Source organism: Pipra filicauda, unplaced genomic scaffold (genome assembly GCF_003945595.2).
Source record: "Pipra filicauda isolate LSUMZ 115617 unplaced genomic scaffold, ASM394559v2 scaffold237_size1200389_pilon, whole genome shotgun sequence".
Lineage (NCBI taxonomy): Eukaryota > Metazoa > Chordata > Aves > Passeriformes > Pipridae > Pipra > Pipra filicauda.
This window is the reverse complement of record NW_024104351.1, coordinates 713832-735082: the sequence shown is the minus strand read 5'-3', so window position 1 is coordinate 735082 and position 21251 is coordinate 713832. Positions and strand designations below refer to the sequence as shown.

At 39.9% G+C, this 21251-nt stretch overlaps 1 protein-coding gene and 1 long non-coding RNA gene across 3 annotated transcripts in view; one reads left to right on the top strand and one right to left on the bottom strand.

Annotated features, from left to right (window-relative positions):
* Window positions 1-10369, bottom strand: part of LRIG3 (leucine rich repeats and immunoglobulin like domains 3) — a 40445-nt gene extending 30076 nt beyond the window's left edge. For both annotated transcript variants that reach the window (XM_039381709.1, XM_027730720.2), the window contains exons 1-3: window positions 9944-10369; window positions 2763-2834; window positions 2421-2495 (exon numbers count right to left, since the gene is read on the bottom strand). In XM_039381709.1, the coding sequence (XP_039237643.1) occupies window positions 2421-2495; window positions 2763-2834; window positions 9944-10125 (329 nt within the window). In that variant the 5' untranslated portion in view covers window positions 10126-10369. The remainder of the gene's footprint in view (window positions 1-2420; window positions 2496-2762; window positions 2835-9943) is intronic.
* LOC120323335 lies at window positions 10079-11534 on the top strand. The gene is made up of 3 exons (XR_005563675.1): window positions 10079-10859; window positions 10942-11000; window positions 11153-11534. It is a non-coding gene; the product is annotated as an uncharacterized LOC120323335 (long non-coding RNA).
* Window positions 11535-21251: the final 9717 nt, after the last annotated feature.

Below are 21251 nucleotides of genomic sequence, written 5' to 3'. Positions count from 1 at the left end.
TATTATTTTCTGTAAAATGAGATTTAATATATAACATCTAACCAGTGAGAAAAGGAGGCTCAAGAGAGATCTTATTACTCTCTACAACTACCTGAAAGGAGGTTATAGCAAGGTGGGGGTCGGTCTCTGAAGTAACAAGTGATAGGACAGGAGGAAATGGCCTCAAGTTGTGCCAGGGGAGGTTTAGATTGAAATTAGGAAAAATTTCATCATAGTAAGGGTTCTCAAGCACTGTAACATGCTACCTAGGAAAGGGGTTAAGTCACCATCCCGGGAGACATTTAAAAGATGTGCAGATGTGGCATTTACAGACATGGTTTAGTGGTGGACTTAGCAGCGCTGGGTTAATAGTTGGACTCGATGATTTTAAAGGTCTTTTTCAACTTAAAAGATTCTGTGATTCTATTCCATGTTTTAAAGAAAACTTTCGCAAAACAAACAAGATGCTTTATTTCTGAACAATACCACTTTAATTTTATGTTTTATGTTCATCTGTTTTCATACAGAACAATTAACTATTGTACATCGACATTCATAAGTTAACATATAATATTTAAATACTTAATTTCTACCACATTAATCTCAAGGAATCTCTGATGTAGTCATAGAATAGTCATTAAATCTCAGCTGTAGCACAGTTATATTCAGTAATCTCCTTTTCCACACAAAGAATTAGAGCGAGAACAAGCTAACACCCAACCAGACCAACTTTAACTGCATTGGTAGTATGATAACACTTCTAGAAATACCTTTTTTCCCCCTCTTACGCGTCAGCATATACAGTACAGAGCAGATCTAATGAAGATCTTTCCATGTTTGACCACCTGAGTAAATGAACCAAGCCAGGGACCTAAAGATATGAAATAACCAATTCAGCAGTGCCTGATAATTCTCTCAAAGGAATACAAAAATTTTTGCACAGCGGCAGAAGACGATTTTAGGTTCATCTAAACTTGTTAGGTTTCCATGAGAAGAATTAAAGGAGACGTTAAGATAAATTCTCAACTTTGTATTCATCAGAAGTAAAACAGGAGGATATAAACCACTTTATTATGTTAATATTTCTAGCCTTGTGGTAAAAAGAACCTTAGCAAGGCGGCAAAAAAAGTATATATTCTTTAGATCATTTAGATGCTTAAAGTACAGAATGTTATGTCAGTGTAAAAATAATGTCAATGGTACTGCAAAATAAAAGATGTGCTTAAATGCAACACTTATTTGTCAGAAACCATCTGCTTTTTCTTTCATTTTTTTCAGATTTTGATCTGTAAGAAACCACATCAGTATCAAATGTCACTTAGTTCTTATTCAAACAGAGCAGTCCAGACACAGCGGCTGCACCAGCTGACTTAGCTGACCTGGGCCTAGAGTAACAACAAACCCCTATAAATCACCAGATGTAAGCAATTGAATAGTGATCAATTTAATTAACTGAACATCCTTCCAAAATTTACTGTATTGTTTTAACCCTTCAGGCTTCTTCAAGCAAGGTAACTTGCAATTTGTATTCAAGGACAGGATTTGGCCAGAGGGCTACATATTGACAGCTTCAGACACTTTAGATTCTCATCGGTAAAATGCAAATCACACACATGAAAAACACTTCTTTTCTTTTTTTTCTAATTAACAGTATGATAGTAACTATTTTTCTACAAGTTCATACTGAAACTAGATCACAGAAAAAAAAACAAACAACTAATTTCAAGTGAAAACTTCAGGATTAAGATTTCGTTTAAAATCAACTTTTTTGGTTACAGGCCCTATATGCCTTGTGTAACTTTATACTCGTATTACAAATGTTACTATGTCAACTGACCTACCCATTTCTTTCAAATAAACAATGAACATGGACACAATTGTGTGCCACAATTATATGTATTAACTGCAGCCATAAAAAAACATGCCACACATTAAAATGGGCTCAGAAAGACATTTTTGAGACATTGGCAAAACATCTTCTAACCTAGATACTTGTCCTGAAGCTGTCTCGAGGGGATTTCCCTGTGTTGCCCACTGAAATTAATGGAATTCTACCATGATTTAACACACGAGGATCTCAGCCAAGATGCATAATGATAGAGTATAACTCTTGTTTTAAAGACTGCATTGTACAAGTTTGTATAACGATTACTGATGTTTGTACAGTGCCTAGTGCAACAGGACTGAGGCTTCTGGGCACTACCACAACATAAATTAATTCTAATGCAGTCTTTGTATCTGAGAGAAGCACAAAAACTACCAGGATTAAGCTCAATTATACACATTTTAAACAATCTGCTAAATAATATGACATAATCAACTTCCTAACCACAAGCTGCTCTATTTCCAATTATTTCACTTTAATCTCTGTAATGCACGAATTTCTATGAACTCTGCAGAGTTAGTTCCACTAACCAGGGACAAGAGTAAGATCTACTTACAAAGACAGAAGAGTTATATTCGCAGAGACTGGTCCCAGATCTGGAATGATCTCCAGTTCATTGTAGTTCAGCTTCCTATTAATATTACAAAAGGGTTAGTTTTAATGTTAATCAAAAGTATGTACATTGAATTTGCTAAATTGCTGAACTGTGTCACCTCAAAATTAAAAATAATTCCAGTTTCACTTAATGTAAAATATCAGAAGAGCAAACATCTTTGTTGTTTAACCAACTATCCCTAGAGAAATAGCTATACAATTAGCATACACAAATAAAGGTTAGGTATTTTTGGTTGGAGGTTTTTGTTTTGGTTTGGTTTTTAATTAAGACAAATTAACTTACACTTCCTGAAGACTATGAAGGTGATCCAAGAGACTGGTCTTGATTGAAGATAATTTGTTGTGACTTAAGTCCCTATGAGGTTACAAAAACAAACAGCCTGTCAGTTTTGCCATACAATATCGGGTAAAGCAATACTGTTTCAATCCAAATAATGTTATCACTTGTCTACAAGTACGTAACAAGATATTTTTATATTAGTAAAATCAGAATAGAAACTCGTTTGAGTATACACGGCATAAGTAAGTGCAAATACCTTGATAATTGCCAGCAGTGTCAAAAGAAATTTCTCTATCTCTGAACAATTTAGAACTGTTCATTGGAATGTAAGACCCATGAAAAACATCTTAAGATTCTGAGTCATACACACCGACAACCCCCCTCCTGCATCCCTTCACAAGAGGTCTGGCTAAAACAACCTCTGTTGTTTGAACAAGGAAAATTCATAAACCAGTAGTCATTGCAGCCTTATTCCTTCGGCTAATCATAACATTTGTACCATTTACTCTTCTCACTCCCTTCTTTACAGCAACAGACAGATCACAAATACATAATGAGGACTATCCATAAATCTAAACTGTATTTTCATGCTTTCACACAATTCAGGACACCATTTCTACATAACCAAATTTAATGGAGATCTTCAGTAGTATCAGAAGAAAACAGACATAGGAAGAGCCAGTTCTGAGTTTTAAGATGTCTATATAATAGTGATATTATTACCACACTTAACTACACTTGAAGAAGCAGCTCAAGCACTTAGCTTGTGCCACTTTGTATTGAAGATTCCAAATATCTTTTGATGCAATTCATAAAAAAATCTTGTTAGCACCTTTGCAGTGTGCTGCAAAACAAGCCAGGTACATATTTGCCATATGTGCTCTCAAACATTTGACACCACACAATAGAGAATTAAGAAATTTTTACTCAGAAGTACTGGAAATATCAAAGAAATGAGGGATCACACAGTAAAATGCAGAGCCAACTACAGAACAAACTTGCACGTCTATAAACACCTGCACAAGCAGTACAGTCTCACAACTGATCTAACCAAGACCAGCTCTGTTGAAGGCCTCCCCCTTCTCAGTCACTCATCCACCAAAACATGCACTTCCCTGCCCCCTTACTACAGACTGTCACTACCTCATTTCTATCACTCCAGCCCTCTGCAAGCATTTCTCGCATGTTAAAACACTGCATTTATCCAAGCCAGCAAACAAAAACTACATTATTTTTAAGGAATTCTTAAACTCCAGTGAGTGTTGTAATGCAGGCATAAAAAGAAATGAATCAGCACACCTCAGCAGTGAATGGGTAAAAGGTGCTTTAAAAAGCAGTCTTTTGAAAAAGAAGTTTCTCACATTTCATGACACTTTTCTCTGTGCTAATTAAGCACTCAACAGTCATCCAACATGCCTGGGGTTCTCATCAAGCCGCACAGGCATGAAGTGTATTTCAAGTTGAACCTATGAGTAAACTACAGGATTCCTTACTTTTTCCAAGCAAGATGACTCAGTACAGTCATCTGTACTGAGCATGCCAAACACAGGCCTGACTGCCATGGATGTGTCTACTCTCCCTCTACAGTTCTGGAAGTGAAGAAACCTGATGAACAGCATATCCTTGATGCACACAGACCAAAACTAGCTTAAATTAAGCCAAGCTCAATGTCTCTTCTGGTGTTCCGCTCTGTGACTAAGTCCTACACGACTGCAGACCCAGAAAACTCATTTCTCTGCACCCACCATTGCATATCCTGAAACACAGCTGTAACGCTGCAACCCAGTCAGGCACGTACAGCACATATGGATAGTAAAACTGTGTTTTAGTCTCCCCCAGCTGATTTGTTCAACATTACCAGGATAGATTTGTCACTTTTGTCCTCCCCTGCAGTTGGTGGTTAGAAAACCAGTAGTAATAAAACTCAAATATAAAAAATAATCCCAGGTACGTATGGGTATTACGAGTGTACCACCAATATTCAGTTACGAGGTGTGCTCTGAGCCAGCCAACTGCACCAGGCCTAGTGGGCTGCTGAGCTGTGGCAGCAGCACCTGGCTCAGGGCCGTGGGCAGACACAAAAAACATGCTGCATTTCCCAAACCAGGGCTGCACAGGAGCGTGCATAGGGCAGACCCGCAGGTGCAAACAGCATTTTCCTGCACAAAAAAATGAGGCTGAAGGCTGGAGGAGAGCCACCTAGAGAAAGAGAACATCCTCCACCACCTTCAGGTGGCCACAGAGGGGATGTTTTCAAAGACTCAGCTCTGGACTCAAGTACCTAATATAAAATCTGTGCCTTCTTCCAGGTGTCTAAATCCCTACAGATTTTCCTCTTAAGGATGGAAAACCAATACAGTGTCAACATTTCCTAAAACCCACAAATGTTAACTTCACCATTATGATTTTGAGTTCTCCTGTAAATTAGGTTAACCACACTTAAGCTAGAGGATTGCATCTTTCACTGCTTAACAATCTAGTGTAAACATTCTCCTAGCCATAGAATGGAGAAAAATCCCTTTGTTTAACATCTGAAGGCATTAACTGCACAGATTTGAAATTCTCATACTGCATTTTTAAGTGTAAATACTGAAAAAATATGCTGTTACAAAGATCTATACGGGAATCTAACTTAGTTCTTTAAAGCAGAGTAGAGACAAATTTTACCCTTAAACTTAATTCAATATTTGGCTTTAATCTGTAGGGATTATAAGAACTATGTGAATAAACAGATGAAATTCAGTTAAGTTATGGCTGTTAGTGCCCAATATGTTACTGTTCTTCATGCTTCAGACAAGACTTAAGAATCAGTAATTATTTCACCAAAGACCTTTCAACATTAGTGCTAAAAACCTGCTTTCTTCATTTCATCTAAAAACCCTGCAAAAGGTTTATTTAAAGCATGTTTGCCTAAAGGACCTACCAGACAGTAACAGACGTGAGTAGATTTGTTCTGCTGGAGTTATAACATGTTAAAAAAAAAAAAAATCTGGCAGAGTCCTTAAACTATAAAAATCCTGCAATTACAACCACTGCTGTGCATGATCACCACACTGGAGCCAGACACTTTCACTCATAGCTCAAGCTCACATCCATCTGGAGTCTATCAAGGAGTGTAACTTACACTAAGTTTCAAACTACTTTTTTTGTGTTTGTTTTTTTAACACTAAAGATACATTCATATTTTCCAAGTAGCATCTACTTTAAAAAAATACATACATACAAATTCTTCATGCCTGGTTTACTTACAGCAGGTTGTCAAATATGAGTTGCAAAAAAAAAAAAAACCTGAAGAAAAAGAACAACAAAAAAACACCAGCCCTCCAGACAATATTGAACTGCCTGTTTCATAAAGCTGTATACATGCTTGTCCACCCATAGTTGGATAGAATATGAATTATCAATATTTTATTAAACATTATTTTAGTACTACTGGCATGAGAAACTTCTGGAAAAGAAAAAAGCTTTGCAAGTCACATTTTAAGTTAAATCAGAGTGGCTGGAAGTGAACCAAGAGTTAAAATATTTGCCTTTTACTAACGTTCTAAGTGAAGCTTAAGCCTGCAGAAGTTTCTCAAACTTATAAGCACTGGACTGGAGACATTTTTTAAATATAAAAATCTATCATCTCTGTTGCAAAGCTACAAGTACATTTCAGTTCAATGCATTTCTCAACATATCTTAAAACAAGTAGGACGAAAAAGTTGGAAAATTAAGCAGTATTTTTCCTTCATAGAAATGGAACTGACAATGTTAAAACACTATTACTATGTCTTTTTTCCATTTCTAAATTTTCCTTGTCTGTTAAAATCACATTACAAGTGGGGAGAAAATTTCCTCTGTGATTACTTTTGCTGCTAGAATTTCAGAAGTCATTAAAGATATAAAGAATGCACTCTGAAACTTTAGAAACCAGATTTATATTAAGAAATTATTTATAAAAATAATAAGCATATATACCTGTACTTCACTTCAGAGTTCTAATAAAAGTGATTGGACATTTAAGTAGAATTGCCCCAATTGAAAAAGCATGCCACAGTTTTGGAGGCCCTTTAAGAACCTGTCCTATGAAAGAAACTATTTTCTATGTTCCATTTTGTTTGCATGACCATCTTTCATAAGTCACAAGTCTCAGCATTAGCTGAAATGTAACTCTGAACCACATCTGTTTGATCAAAAACTGAAAGGAAGGCCTAATGCAAAGAGGGAGAGAGAGAGCAAGTGCTTCTTCACACATTTTAGAGATATAACTTTTAGACTCTAACTTAATATAAAACACTTAGTCAAATTATCATCTTCCTTAGAGAACTCAGAAACCTGAGCCCCAAGTCAAATTTTAAAATGCAAATCCAGCAACAGCTCCTTAATCAGTCCCACTGGGGCCTATAGAGCTGCTAATTCAGCAGAAATCAGCAGAGCTGAAAAACAAAAAGCCAGGCTGTAGCTGTTTTAAGACACTGATCCAAAGTGACTCATAAATCAGCCTGCTATGTTCAAGTTTTAGTCTGGAAAATATTGAAAAACAGCTGTGAAAACCATACGGCCTTTTTTCTGGCAGTTCTGGTAGACCACTAGAGGATTTATAAAATATAAATACTAAAGATGTAATATAAACACAAGTGAAAACCATCTTTCAGACTTTCCCTCTTATCCCACCAACAGTTTCAGCATTCCTCAGTGAACCTGGTGAAGGGTACAGCAATGCCAGCAGGAGTTTGCACACCTGGGAGACACTGGCCAACGCTCAACACTTTTCTTCCCCTCCATCCCTCCTCTTCCAGCTCTGCTACACCAGCTCTAACAAAGCCACATTCTTACAATCTTGGGACACACATCCTGGAATTAAATGTAAATCTAAATTCAAAACTATTTGTACACAAAGCCATTAAAAATGTTTATGAGTTTTCAGTAGACTGTTATCTCCCACAAAAGCAGGGTAACAGAATATGGTATTTTTGGTTAAAATCACAGTAAAGTTGGCCTGTTTACACCCCACTGTGAAGCCACTTCTGTACAAAGCAGTAGACTCATACTTATGATCAAAAAGAAGAGGACAGAACTCAGGGTCTATTTTTTTTATTTCCCTCCTTGCCCACTGTGAGGTCACTTTTATTTTATTTCAACAGGGGATTTGAACACAAAAGGCATGAAAGAATGAAACAAGAGTTTCAAAAACCTGCTAACTATCTGGGCAAGATGGTTAAGACAGATGGGCAAAGGAAGGTGTAAAGCATAACATAGGTCTAGACCTTCTCAGGTAGAAGAGCTTTCACTGCTGCTTGGAAGACCTCACCTGCGTATGTTGAGAACACGGGGTAATAGTTGTTTTCTCAAGAGGATTGGAAAGCCTGCAATTAAACTACTAGCCTTTGGCTATACCTGCTATGGACTTCCATGGAAAACACAGTAAACATATAGCAATAAAATTCATAAACAGTCTTTTACAATTTGTAATGTTGCAACAATAATCTAGAGTAGTCAAACCTTTTTTGCATATGTAAAGATGAACGCATGAACCTTACAGATTGCACAATCCCAGCTCGAAGTTCTGGGGTAGCTGGAGGTAACAGGCAACGCCACACTCTTCCGTGTTCTCTTATTAAGAGGGGAAGGAAGAAAGCTGGATACTTCTAAGGCATTTGACACAATCAAAAGAAATATTTACACAAAAGCGGTCAGACCACATGGTTTGGTGACACCTAAAAGATGTACTCCTGTGAGTTTAAAAGCAAGTGACACAGCTGTCCACTGAGTAATCACAGCAGGGTTTCTTACAGCAGGGTTTCTTACAACAGGCCAAAGCTTATTTATACAAGCAGAACTTATTTTCTCACACTTTTAAAGGAATGTGAACTTACATAAGGACAATTTACACTACCAAGGGAATTCTAATTAGAAAAATCTCTCTTGTGCTAACAAAAAAGCCCTGCAACGCATTTTATTGTCTCTCGGGAACATAAGTGGAAAAGACAAATTTGAATTACTGCTAATGCAAAATGTTTTTTAAGGCAAGTCTAAAAAACGAAAGTGTTGTTATTTTTCCCCTTGTTTTTTTGTTTACCACACGTGGATTTTAACTTAATAGCACTAAAGTAAACTAAGCTAAGAAACTAAACTATGAAGCTTAGCTTAATATCAAAAAAAGCCTTAGGTTTTGTCAGAAAGCTTGTGAGCATCCTGAAATAGTTCAAAAGAACAGGAGGATGAAATATAACAGGAAGCAAAACCAGTTGTTGAATGTAAAGCAGATCCAGTGTTTGATCCATAAGCTTCAATCACATAAGCCAACAAAAAAAAAGTTTTCTTTCCTCTCACACTTTCCTACGCCAGTCCTGGAAATATTCAACTCCCAGAGCCATGTCTGTGTTCAGTTCCATATGGTGTCAATACAGCCATCCACATTTCATGAGTAAAGCAGCATGACCTCCAGACAAGGCAATTGAACAGAATTAGCCACAACTAATTGAAAGTCTTCCTGTTTACTTTAAAGCCCTTATCTCAATCTGCTTTGAAAATGTAATCGAAAATTAATACGACTAATATGGAAGATCATTCAGTGACAAGGGATTAAAAACAAATGTGACAAGTCCCTCAGCTATTTTCGGGCTTTTAGAAAGCTGACATAATTTATGCTTTTTCCATAAAAGTTTTTCACTAGAAATAGATTTCCGCAGCTGTCACCTGGGTTGGGTCGCTCCGCGGCGCTGGCCGAGCGGGCGCGCTCCGGTGCGCGCACCATCGCTAGAGCCAAAACTACAGGGGCGAAGAGCTACACGAGGAAACGCGATAGCAGCTTTCCCGACACACAAATCAGTGTTAGCCTGATGATTATTGAACGCTCTCCAAGAAAGTCAACAGAACTTTTTCCTCGCTCTCTCCGACACTGAACAGCGCTCCCGGGCCCCATTTCGCCCAGGCGCTTATCGCCACCGCGTCCCGGGACCGCAGCCCGCCCCAGGGACGCTGTCCTGCTGCGGCCGCCGCCGCCCTCGCCGCGCCCGTTGACAGCCCGGCCGCGGCCCCCGGCGCTGCCCCTCCCGCACCTCGCGGCCGCCACGACACCGCGCTGCCGCTCAAAGCCCGCCCGCGGACCGGACCGCGGCCCCGGGGGCAGAATATGGCGGTCGGACGGGCGCGGGACGGCGCCTTCAGCCCCCCGCGGTGCCCGCCGCCCCGATACTCACAGCTGCACCGCCCCCCGCGGCAGCTGCTCGGGCAGCCGGCTCGGCTCCAGGCGGCTGCAAGCGACGAGGTGCCCGGCGCAGCGGCAGGGTGCGGGGCAGCGGGCGGAGGCGGCGCCGCCGCCCAGCAGCAGTAGCAGCAGCGCCGGGAGAGCGGCGGGCGCCCCGCGGGGCCGGCGGGGCATGGCGGGCTCAGAGCCGCTGCCCGCGCTCCCGTCCCTGGCGTTCCCCCACTGACAGAGCGGAGCGGGGCGCGACGCGACCTCCTGCTTCTCAGTGCGGGTGGCTGCTCCCGCTCATACCCCGGAGTGGCCACCGAGGGCGGGAGGCGGTGGGAGCGGGGGGCGCTGTAAAAAAAGTAAAGACAGAAAGCGGGAGGGGGCCGCAGCGCCGCCACCGCCGCCAGCCACTCTGCAAACTTTCCGCCGCCTCAGCCCGCCTCCGCGGGAGCCCCGAGCACCGCCCGCCCCGCCGCAGCCCCCTCCCCCTGCCATGTGACAGCCGCAGCCCCTGCCCGCTCCGCCGCGGCCGGGCCCCGCGGAGCGGGGGCTGGGAGAGCGGGTGCCAGGCCTGGGCTGGCGTGGCGCCCCGCAGCTTCGCGGCCGTGGCAGCGGCACTCCCGGCCTGCGCCGGGCGGCGGCACATGGCCGGCCTCGCATCACGGCGGGTACTACGGTGGGACCTTGCTGCTGTCCCCGGCCTGTCCGTGGGCGGGCGGGAGCGGGCAGCGGGCCCTGAGTGCTTAGAGCGGCAGCCACGGCGCACGGGCCGTGGTGAGAAGGCACGGGTACCGTGGTCTTCCTCGTGCGGGATTTCCCTTTGCCGTCGCGCCAGTTAGCGCATGTCGTGGTAATCCAAAAGCTGCTCCAGAGGCCCCAGAGGGTTCCCAGCCAAGCCTGGGGTCACTGGCATGTAAAAGGTGAGGTGAGGTTAACTCCTGCCTTCTGGGTCCTACATGGCTAGTCCAGACACCATAATTAAGCCCATTATGTTCCCCACAGGATCCCAGCTCCAAAGGTTCAGGGGAGTGGGCAGGGCGTACAGATTCCACATCTCTGAGGTAATCTATGTAATTTAAGTAAATACCTATTGTTCAAGTTCCATATGTAAGGCTGGACCCTACAATGGATTCAATTACTGTAGGCTTCACACACCCCTATTCCATAGCAGCAGCCATCAAACTGCTCACGGACACTGTTCTTTCCTTCCCAGGTTTGTATGTTTCACCTGAAAGATTGTAGACGTCTTAGACACTGTGAACCTGAACCTTCAAAGTCTTACAGCTCCGATAGCAAGATCTGTAAGGCTGAAACTTTGTCCCTGTTTTTATTGTTTCCATGCGTATCTAAGGACACAGGGATTTTGTTAAAGAAACAAAACTACATTTCAGTCAGGAATCATGAATTTGCAAGCCAAGCAAGCAAGTCCTGAGTAACTACGAACATTCACATGTCACTCTTGACACAACTGTTCCAGGTGCATAGGATGTGCAGAGCTGTGCAGTGTTTTGTCAGCTTGTGCTCCGTTGACCACTAGCGTTCCTTAAGGAAATTATTGTGGGAAAACAAACAAATACTGAAGGAGCACACTTTTTTCCTACACTTTTTTCTTTTTGCTATAAAAGCAAGCAAGTAAAGAAACAAAATACAGGATAAAAATTAATTAGTATATCTTTACAAGTTCTTCTCATTTATTTGTTGTGAATGAAAACTGTCCTGGCAGCATTGACATGTCAATATTTCGATGACTTTTGCAGCCTTCTTCCTTTGGAAAATATTAGGGTGACATTAGATCAACAAAGCCTGTGAAACACTGAACTATTCTAAACAGACAGTAGGACAGTGGCAAATTCAGATTTTTGAAGCTATCTCTCATTCGTCTGTATTTGTTCCCATCAAAGTCAATGGGAAAGCTTCCTTCTCTTTCTAAAGTTCTAGCTGTCCAGGTGTTTCACACCATTACACCAAGGTACAGAGACACTTGAATATGTTTTGTTCATATTTAGGTAAGATATGTCATACTTGCCACTTTTGCAAAGTGATCAAAAATTCAAGAGGAAGATCTTCATGTTTATGTTGCTCTGGGTGATTATTGAACAATCTACTAAAATTAAAAAGGATTTGAGGTAACTAAGCCTTGTACTACGGTTCGTAGAGTGCACAGCAAAGGGCCTCAATTATCTGGAGAAAGTGAGCTTGTCTTATCTTGAGTTTGGCAAGGGCAGTGATTGACTAGTAGGTGGCAACAGAGTCATTAAGCTGCCAGTTTTAACATCCAAGGAAAAGAAAAATTAGAAACAAAGTATTTTGAACTTATTTTATCATAGCAGTCAATAATATATGCAGTGCATATGTGAACCATGAAACAAGAGAATCTGAGAAACAAAGGTAGAAAAAAAAAAGATAAAAAGGGCAGGAACTTCTGGTTTTGTGATTTTGAAAACCACTCATGCAGGCAGGGAATACTGTGCCTTAGAAAAACCTAATGCATATTTAGTGCTAGTAATATATGAAGCTGTTTTAAATTAAGCAAGGTAAATAAATTCAGAAAATCCATTTGTCTTTGCAGCTTCTTTTCTCAAAATACTCAATAAAACATTTTTAAATTGATTATGTATTATGAATCCTAAAATGCTTATATGCTGCACTTCAGAGTCCATGACAGAAAGTCTTTCTTCCCACAGGGAAATTTGCTCTCTTCAGAAGTCTCAGGGACTGATTCTGCATCTCATATGAACACTGTAAGGGCTGGCAGTCCCCAATCCCAGGGGTCTCTTTATCATTGGTTTTAGGTTGAGAGTGCACTGTGACTGTACATGAGCAAATACAAATCCCTCCTTCACAGGTTTGGCTAGCCTATACCTGTCTTAAGTAAGCTTATATCTAAATGAAAGGTCTCCCATTCCTCTACCTGGTTATCTCCACACGTAGCAAGGGATGTCTGCCGACCCTTGTTTGGCATTAGCATTAGTGTAAATGCACATTCAACAGTTTTAGGGGACTGATTTGACTGAACTCCCTTAAAAAATAAAAACACTGTGCGCACGCACACACACACACACACACACTTTAATTCTGAGTTGGAGTAATTTCCTCATCCTCCAGTTTTCCATGTAGCTGCACAAGGAAGGCGGTTATGCAAAGGCAGGCCCTTTCCATGGCAGCCTGAAGGGATGATGTTGAGGAGGGGGAAGCATGGCTGCACAGAAAAATTCTTGTAAAACTAGACCCTCAAGCTCTCTCTTTGGCTAACGAGATTAATTTCCTCCACAAGATTACCAAGCATAGTAGTCTGGGTGAGTTGGGAGTGGAGCAAAGGAGGTTGTGTAGAGATCTGTAGACCATTCTTTGGGATGTTAGGGCTTGATTCTAATGGTATCATTTTCAGTCTCTGATTATTTTAAATCAGATAAACACAGGTTTATGGATTCAAGTCCAAACATATGCTGTTTAAAATATGTATTCACTTCAGGCAAAAGACACACCCAGAAGCAATCTAAATATGATTTTTTTGCATATCATTAACGCACTGAAATCAGGGACTGCTTTCAAGTAACCTACCTCCAGAAAAGTTCAACCCTAAATCAGACTCAATTTAGCAGATTATTAAAAATAATTTACTAATTGCTAAGTTAAGCAAAACCAAATTAAGATACTATACATTTTCTGAGTTTAAATTAGAATATCTTTTATAACACAAGTAAGAATTTGATTAATCTAAATACAGTTTTTTATTCAGTTTTTAAAGGAGTCTCAAGCCACTACATCAGACAGTTATATATTGCTGTATGTACTTATAGCTAAATCTGCAGAATTTATGTCAGAAGGTCAAAAGGAGTGAACAGTTACATTTACTAAATGATTTTGTCCATTAAGGCCACTTCAGGAATTAAAAGTCTTCCCTTGTACTCCTGGATCATGTCGTAATCCAATTCTATGTCTAGTATTCATTTTGGATTTTCTACTTTTCATGGGTAAATAAAGTCATTTTGTTAGTATTCAGCAGCAAAAAGCAGAAGCAAAGGAGAATGACATTGCTTATACTCTGACACATCTTGGTTCTGATAGAGTGATGTAGAAAATAGTGGCCCATTTATTGACTTTCCTACCAGTAAATGATCTTGTAGGAGTATTGGCAGAATTAACGTCCTGTCTATTTATTCCTAAACTTTCACAGTTCCATTTTATTTCTAGTCAAAGAAGATGTTTAAGGCTGTCTGGGAGAAGGAAGTGAAGAGGCCATCCTCTCAAGATCATCACTCCCTATTGCAAGTTCTCCAATATAGTCCAGTAAAAAAAAACCTTAACGCTAGCAAAACTTCTTACTAAAGCCACAGCTGGAGGGAGAGATGAACTAGTGAGACCCATCCTGCTTAAAAAACAAAAGTGGAGCAGGACATGCTTTTTGTGGAGGCTGCTTGCATACATTAAATAACCTGCAATAGGCAAAAGGAAGTTTTGCCTCAGGCGCCTGTCTGGAAGTTACTAGAGAGTCCCACAAAAACTCCTTATTGAATGCAGAAGACCCTTTTCACTTCTTTGCTTTGTGTGTAAAGAACAATCCCATCCAATATCATGGAATATTTTTCATGGAAATTAGTCTAAATGCAGAGCTTTCCCACCCTCCTTTTCTTCTACCCATTTGGTATGGCAATTGATATTAATTTTAATTTTAATTTATAATAGCACTAAGACTTCATGACCATTTATTTCAATCCCTCTGATTAACAATTGCAATTTCACTTGTATTTGAGGAAAACAATAAAATATTCTTAAATAATTTCCCAGTAATTGTGAATCTCCTACCAATGTGTCGTAAGTCCATAGTGAATATTCCAAGGTGCATACAGAAATTTATTTTTGGTAGTAATTATACTTGACTTTATGTGATCCAACAGTGAAACCATGAAAACCAAATTATGCATAATTGAATGCACTGATTACAAACAGAAAAACCATATGAACTCTTTCTGAAAACTTTGCCTAGGGCAGAATATGTTCAGCTTTTATAGAATTCATCCAAACAGTGAGTGTTTGCCTCCATTACAAATAAACTTAAAACATCCTAAGGCAGTCCACATTAGTGAAGATTGTTAATGTGTTCAAGTCATGTCCTGCTGGGGCTAAGTGGGAAGTTAGTGCATGATTGCAAGGACAATTAAACAGTCAACATCTACAATGATGTAACTTCAAAGAGGGAAAAAGAAGACTTAGTTTTATGTCATTAAGGAACACTCAAATTGAAATGTTGTCAATTTGAATAAAAATAAGTAGATGTAATGTCAGGATGGTGCTACTGTAATAAAACACCTGCCAGGTCTGTTCTACCCGTTCTTTTAGTTTGTTGGGGGGTTTTAAATAAGCAAACGTTTTGTGGTAAGAAAGATCAAGAAGTAGCCAAAAAGGGAATCTGAAAGAGCTGCTCTGTCGAACCTAGCAGTGGCTCTCCCAGACAGTAATGTCCTCAGTGTTCCCCTCCTCCACTTCCTTGGGGTGGGGGTTATGGTACTGTTAAACTCAAACATATGTTCCTTTCTGCAACGGGGATCAAAATTTCTACCAGAGGAGAAAGTGCTTGAAGGTTGTTATCTGCTTAAATAGTCAGAGGCCAATTTGGTAAGATTTTTGTCAATGTTTTGCGGCCCCCATGTAAAGTATTCACCACATTTAGGTGTGTAACTCATTGAAGTCAACTTCTTAAAGAATCTCACTGTGAGAAATCAATGGGAGTCAGGCCTTAAATCTTTGAGGAATTTATTGTCTGATTGTCTGTTCCAGGGGGAGAATGAGCTGCAGCTGGGACTCATCTTGTGTAATTTTAGCAATTTGGAAGTTTGATATCTATTCTAAAGCAGTTGTCTTGGCTTCTTCTGTAGTCAGTGGAGAAAGAAACATCCAAGGAGTGATTACTACCTTTCTAAACTGGGCAATCAAAGCATTTAGAATGAATCAGTCTCTGGACGATTTTCTCCTTCTTGGTTGACTAGAAAGAGCCTTTTGACTAGTTTAGGCTAGACCCTGGATTTCCAGATGATTCTCAATCTGTGCCTTCAAATATACATATTAAATAAATTAATAGAAAAATATAGAAGCATGTTTCTAAAATTTTTTTCTATCATAGGTGTCTTAAATATCACTGCAAAGTTTATCATAAATATGAATTGTAGTTTTTAATTTTATTATAGCCCTGTTATAGTTTGCTTTGTTTTCCGCTGATGTAACGAGTTCTACTAAGGATTTATTAACAAATTAAATCTTACAAGATTCAGTAAAGCAAAGGGGAAATGTGAGTGCTATGCATAAGTATCATGTACAAATACAAAATGAGGACCATGTGGAGAAAGATCTAATAATGCATCACAAACTAAATATGCGTCAACAATGAAACATCATAGAAGGCATTTTCAGGTATACCAGTTGGAGTCTTCTACGTAAGAGAAAGAAATAATGTTCTGGTGAGCGCAGAGATGAAGTATTATATCCCACTTGGAGGTCAGATATAAAAGGAAGGAGTGGAGAGAGCTACAGAAAGTTGGTAGCAAGCTCAGGAGGACAGTTTCCAGCTCTCACAAAATGAACACCTAGTGTCGCAACACAGCAAGCAACACTTGAGATTTTGCACAAAGCTATCCCATTGCCATCATTGGGAAACCAGTGAGTCATAGTAGACTGTAGTGTCGTCTGGACTTGCTCCCCCGCTTCTGCTGTCTGCTGCCTCTTGCTCTTTCCTAATTATTATATGAAACAAAATAAACAAGCACTATCCCAGTAAGAAGTTGGCCAAACACACATTGCCCCACTTCCAGAGCTGCTCGAGTGGTTACTTGCAATAGCTATGTTTGCCAATAAAGTCTGACTTTCCAAGCGGGAGTATCAAAGGAGCAGGCTGGATCCGACAGCAGCAAATACAGCGTGCAGATCTGGATGGGCTGTGTGCCAGCTACAGCCCAGCAGGAGTTGCAAGCAACACCAGCCCTGTGCACCAGCTGGCCAGACTGATGAACAATGGTCTGCAACACACTCTTTGCTTTGATCTTGTTAGTATGGAATCAGGAGAAACTGCAAGGGATACTGGTATGAATCCTGTTCATGGCTCTGACACTTTTGGGGAACCTTATCCAAGCAAAACTTTCTGTGGCCTCTTTTATATCTCTGACATTCAGGCAACACGGTATGGGAAGTCTCTGAAACACAGATGTCACCTTCCAAATAGCCCTGTTAGCTGCCACTGGGAAGCTGAGGTTTGTCCATTTCCTAATGGTCATGGCACTTCTTTTGACCGTCAGTAACTTTTTCAAGTGGGTTTTCTGATAAGGTAAGCTTTCCACAGCACGCATTTCCACAATGTTGTCAGTTGTGAAGTTTTTCCTTTGTTGTTTTCCCTCCTAGGTTTGAAGCCTAGTCTTCTCCTCTTAGTCATTTCTCCCTTTCACCAGCCTCTCCAATCTATCAAAGGAAATAGTCAGCAGTGCAGAGAGTTGCACATGTTGACTCTTGAAATACTTTCCTGGTTGTGTGCTGTCATCTCCAAACAAGAAACTTCTGTTTCAGGGACTCTCCTTGCAGTTGTATTCTCTGTTGCTGCTCAGCTTATGAAGAGGAAATAAATAGGATAAAAGACTGCAATGCATTAGCATTGCTACAAGGCAAATAGCTCAGTGTACAATTCTCTTCAGAGTGTACTGACCTCAGCATTAGAAAAAGCAACTTTCTAGAGAGACATCAACAAGAATGTCAACATCCTACCACATCCTAGGTGGATAAGAAGACACAGTGCCACAGTGTGGGGTATTACATGTCTTGGCCCACATGTACAGTGTCAAAATCAAAGCAGTACTACCACATGCATGATCAGGCTGGGCTCAAGTCTGGCAGTGGTGATTAAGAAATCATGGCTTTCACTGAATTGCAGACACTCAATAATTGAGTTATCTTTTGAGTGACATAATAAACAAAGTCTCTGTAAGGTTGGCTAAGCTACTGCTACAGTAGAAATTTCCCAATTTTGGGGGGGGGGAGAAAAAAAAGAAACTAAAAACTAAAGTAAACAGGAAGAGATTTGCTGATCATTTTAAACTTTGGGAAAATTACATCTTATTTTAATCGTAATGAAAAAAAAATCACCGCAAATACACCACATTATCCATACTAATATTTTTTGTTCTGAATTTTTGTTAGGAAAAACTGCTAATGATAAACACAAAATTACTTTTCTAGAATTTCGATAAAATCCTCCATACCCTTACCGAGTACCACATGTAAGTAATATTTCAGTTATCCCACTGATGTCACTGAGATGGAATTAAAAGTGCTGAAATCTTCAGTGATGGATATTTCACTGCAGCTGTGAGCAATATGTGCCTCAGAGACTGTAATTCTCCTGGGCAATATTAAACCCTTGGACTTGCATCTTATTAGTAAAATAATACTATTTAAAAATAGTATCAAAAGAAATCTAGCCAAGAAATTTAGCCTTGTGTATATTTCAGTTCATATATAATTTAATCTCATAAATTATAAATAAATGTGCTTTTTACACATGACTGCATTTCATATAAAGTAAACCATAAAGTATGTTAAAATAAGATCACAAGAAGAGAGCAGAGTTAAAACTAAAACCATAATCTCCTACATGACTTTTGAAAATATGGCACTGTCTAATAAATGGCAACAGACAAATATGAAGTAGTAGATTTTTTTTTAAATTTTTAAGTGTAGCTGCCTGACTTCTTCTGCGTTTTAGATGTCTTAAACTTACTCTTATGCTTTCCAAATACTTCATTCTCTAATTTAATTTTCCTAAACAGATGTTTTAAAATTAAGTTTATAATTAATTATAATATATGTAAGAGCAGTTCACAGAAATGAATAATTCTACCGAAGAAGCTACTACTGACTACATTGCAAATGCAAACAATGCTTTGTTGTAATCATCTTTATTTAGTAGCATACACTGAACTCCAGAGCTGAAACAGACTATTGTGACATTACCTGATTTAGAAGAGCACTTGAGCATGTATTTAAGAAGGAGGTTTGGACACAGAACAGAAAGCCCAGAAGGATGAATGGTGAGAACCCTTACTGACCAAGACCCCTTCATGAACGAGGGTCTGAGTGTGCGACCTGTGACAAAGCTGACCTGACTGCAGTCAGTGGGGAAAGTCATTATAGCTGTGAGAATTCTGAGCCTGTTTCCCTAAGCTGTCTCCAGCACTACTCCTTCAGCACATCAGCTGTGCCTGAATAGCGTTTTGTCTGTGGCCTGAGGACCTTTCTGTACCCATGGACAATTTTTCAAGTGGGGAGGATGAGGTAGTGTAGAGCAGACAGAATATCCCTGTGAATAGTTCCTCACACCGTTTTTTCAAGCAGCCCAGATTTTCCCACCCAGCACACTGCCTGCTCAGACCTGCCCCAACCACCCTTTCCACGGTGTGAGCACAGCTGCTTGTGGTGCCTTAGAGGAAGCTAGATCATTACTTTTTTGTTGGAGTTATTTTTAACCTGACTCTGTTCATTTGTTTGGTTTGTCATTTGACCCCACAAATGATGCCAGGTACCATAATATGAACCGGGAAACAAGTGGCAAGGCATTAAGGGTCCTGGGTGCACCTCAAGTGGTTGTTACCACTGAAAAGAGCATTTCAAATTCATTGTGACCTGAAGAATCTCATTTAATGTGGTGGTAAATGCAGTGTTTGGGCACCAAGTCTGAGTCTAGGAACATTGCAGTCCCTAGAACTTAAAAAACCTCACTCTGCCTCTTCAAATAAATTAAATATTTTTTCCATAGGCATCTTAGACTTTGAAGCTTTACTGTCTCAAATGTTGTCTTCCCTGGTTTAACTTTATGCAGAATCAGAATGGATCTATCTGTTTTTCAAACAAAGCTAGTATAGGATCCTAAAGATAGCATTAAGCATCATACTGTCCAGTTTGGCGGAATGCAATTGTGTATTCACACCTGATCTGTCTTCAATGTGCACTTCCATTTACTCTAATAATGCGCAGGTCTGATATTAATGATTATGAAACCTGCAGTACAAAAAAAATGAGCTCATTTTCATAAGCCTGGCAGACATTCATAATACCAGCAAGTAACGTATAGGGCCTCAAAAACTGAAAAATAGTTGAAAGCAAACCCAACAGCGTGGATCAGTGCTTATACTTTAAGTTCTTCCATTTCTGATGCTGTCTAAAGCTAGTCTGAAGCCACAAAGTTTACATGCACACTACAGTTCTTTAATGCACGATTTTGTCCTCCTTTTTTGATTTGAATGTTGCAGTTAGTGCTCAGACCCCCATTTTTGTATTACACCTGTAAATTCATATATACAGATAAGTATATTTTATATATTCTTTAACTTTCTGTGCATATGATATTTAACTTCATGTACTGCATGTGTTTTTGTCAGAAGTACAATAGGTTCCAAGCACAGATAGTGCCACCTCCAGCTGAGACTCTCTGTCAGCCTCAGGCTCAACACCCTGGCAGGAAAACTTGCAAATCCTGCTGCACCCCACGGATTTCTGTGATTTGCTGTGTTGATAGAAACATCCCCTTTGCTGAGGCATTAGGAGTTCCCAGATGAGGAACCTTTGCGTCACTCTTCCAAACTCACCAAACTGTTATACAACTGCAGCTTTGAGTGTCTTTGATGCTAAACTTGGAATATATGTTATTGCCATACGTACAAAAGAAAACCAAAACAACCATCAAGTAAGGAGGATAACACTGAGCCTAATGGGTGTTTTACTGCATGGTTTTAAAGAGGCTGGCATTTCTCTACATGAAAGAAAAGGCTTGGCATTTCTCTGCCATCAGAAAGATTCTGTTCTGCCCCACAGTTAATAGTACAGTGTTGCCTTATGTTATCTTAGAGTGACCTTAACATAGTTCTACAGATGCCATGGATTTGGTGAATTATTTTGGGAACATATTTGGTCCCTTCTGGGAAATTAAATAGAGCGCTCAATGCATTGCATCACTAAATCTGATTTTTTATTTTTTTTTTGTAATTGATCTGTCACAGATCAAATTTTCAGCTGGAAACTTCAGGAAAGACAAACAAAGGTCTGGATAAACACTGGAGAAAAATGTCCTGTAGGATCATGGAATCATAGAATATCCTGAGTTGGAAGGGGCCCACAACAATCACCAAAATCCAACTCCTGATGTCAAGGCTTGTATTCCTTGTTTTCATTTTTGACCTTAAAGAACAAGAAAAAAAAAGTGCTTTATGTTTATCTATAATTGGTAAAGACTGTAAACACAATGGATAACAGCAAACAATAAATGAAACTTGTAGATA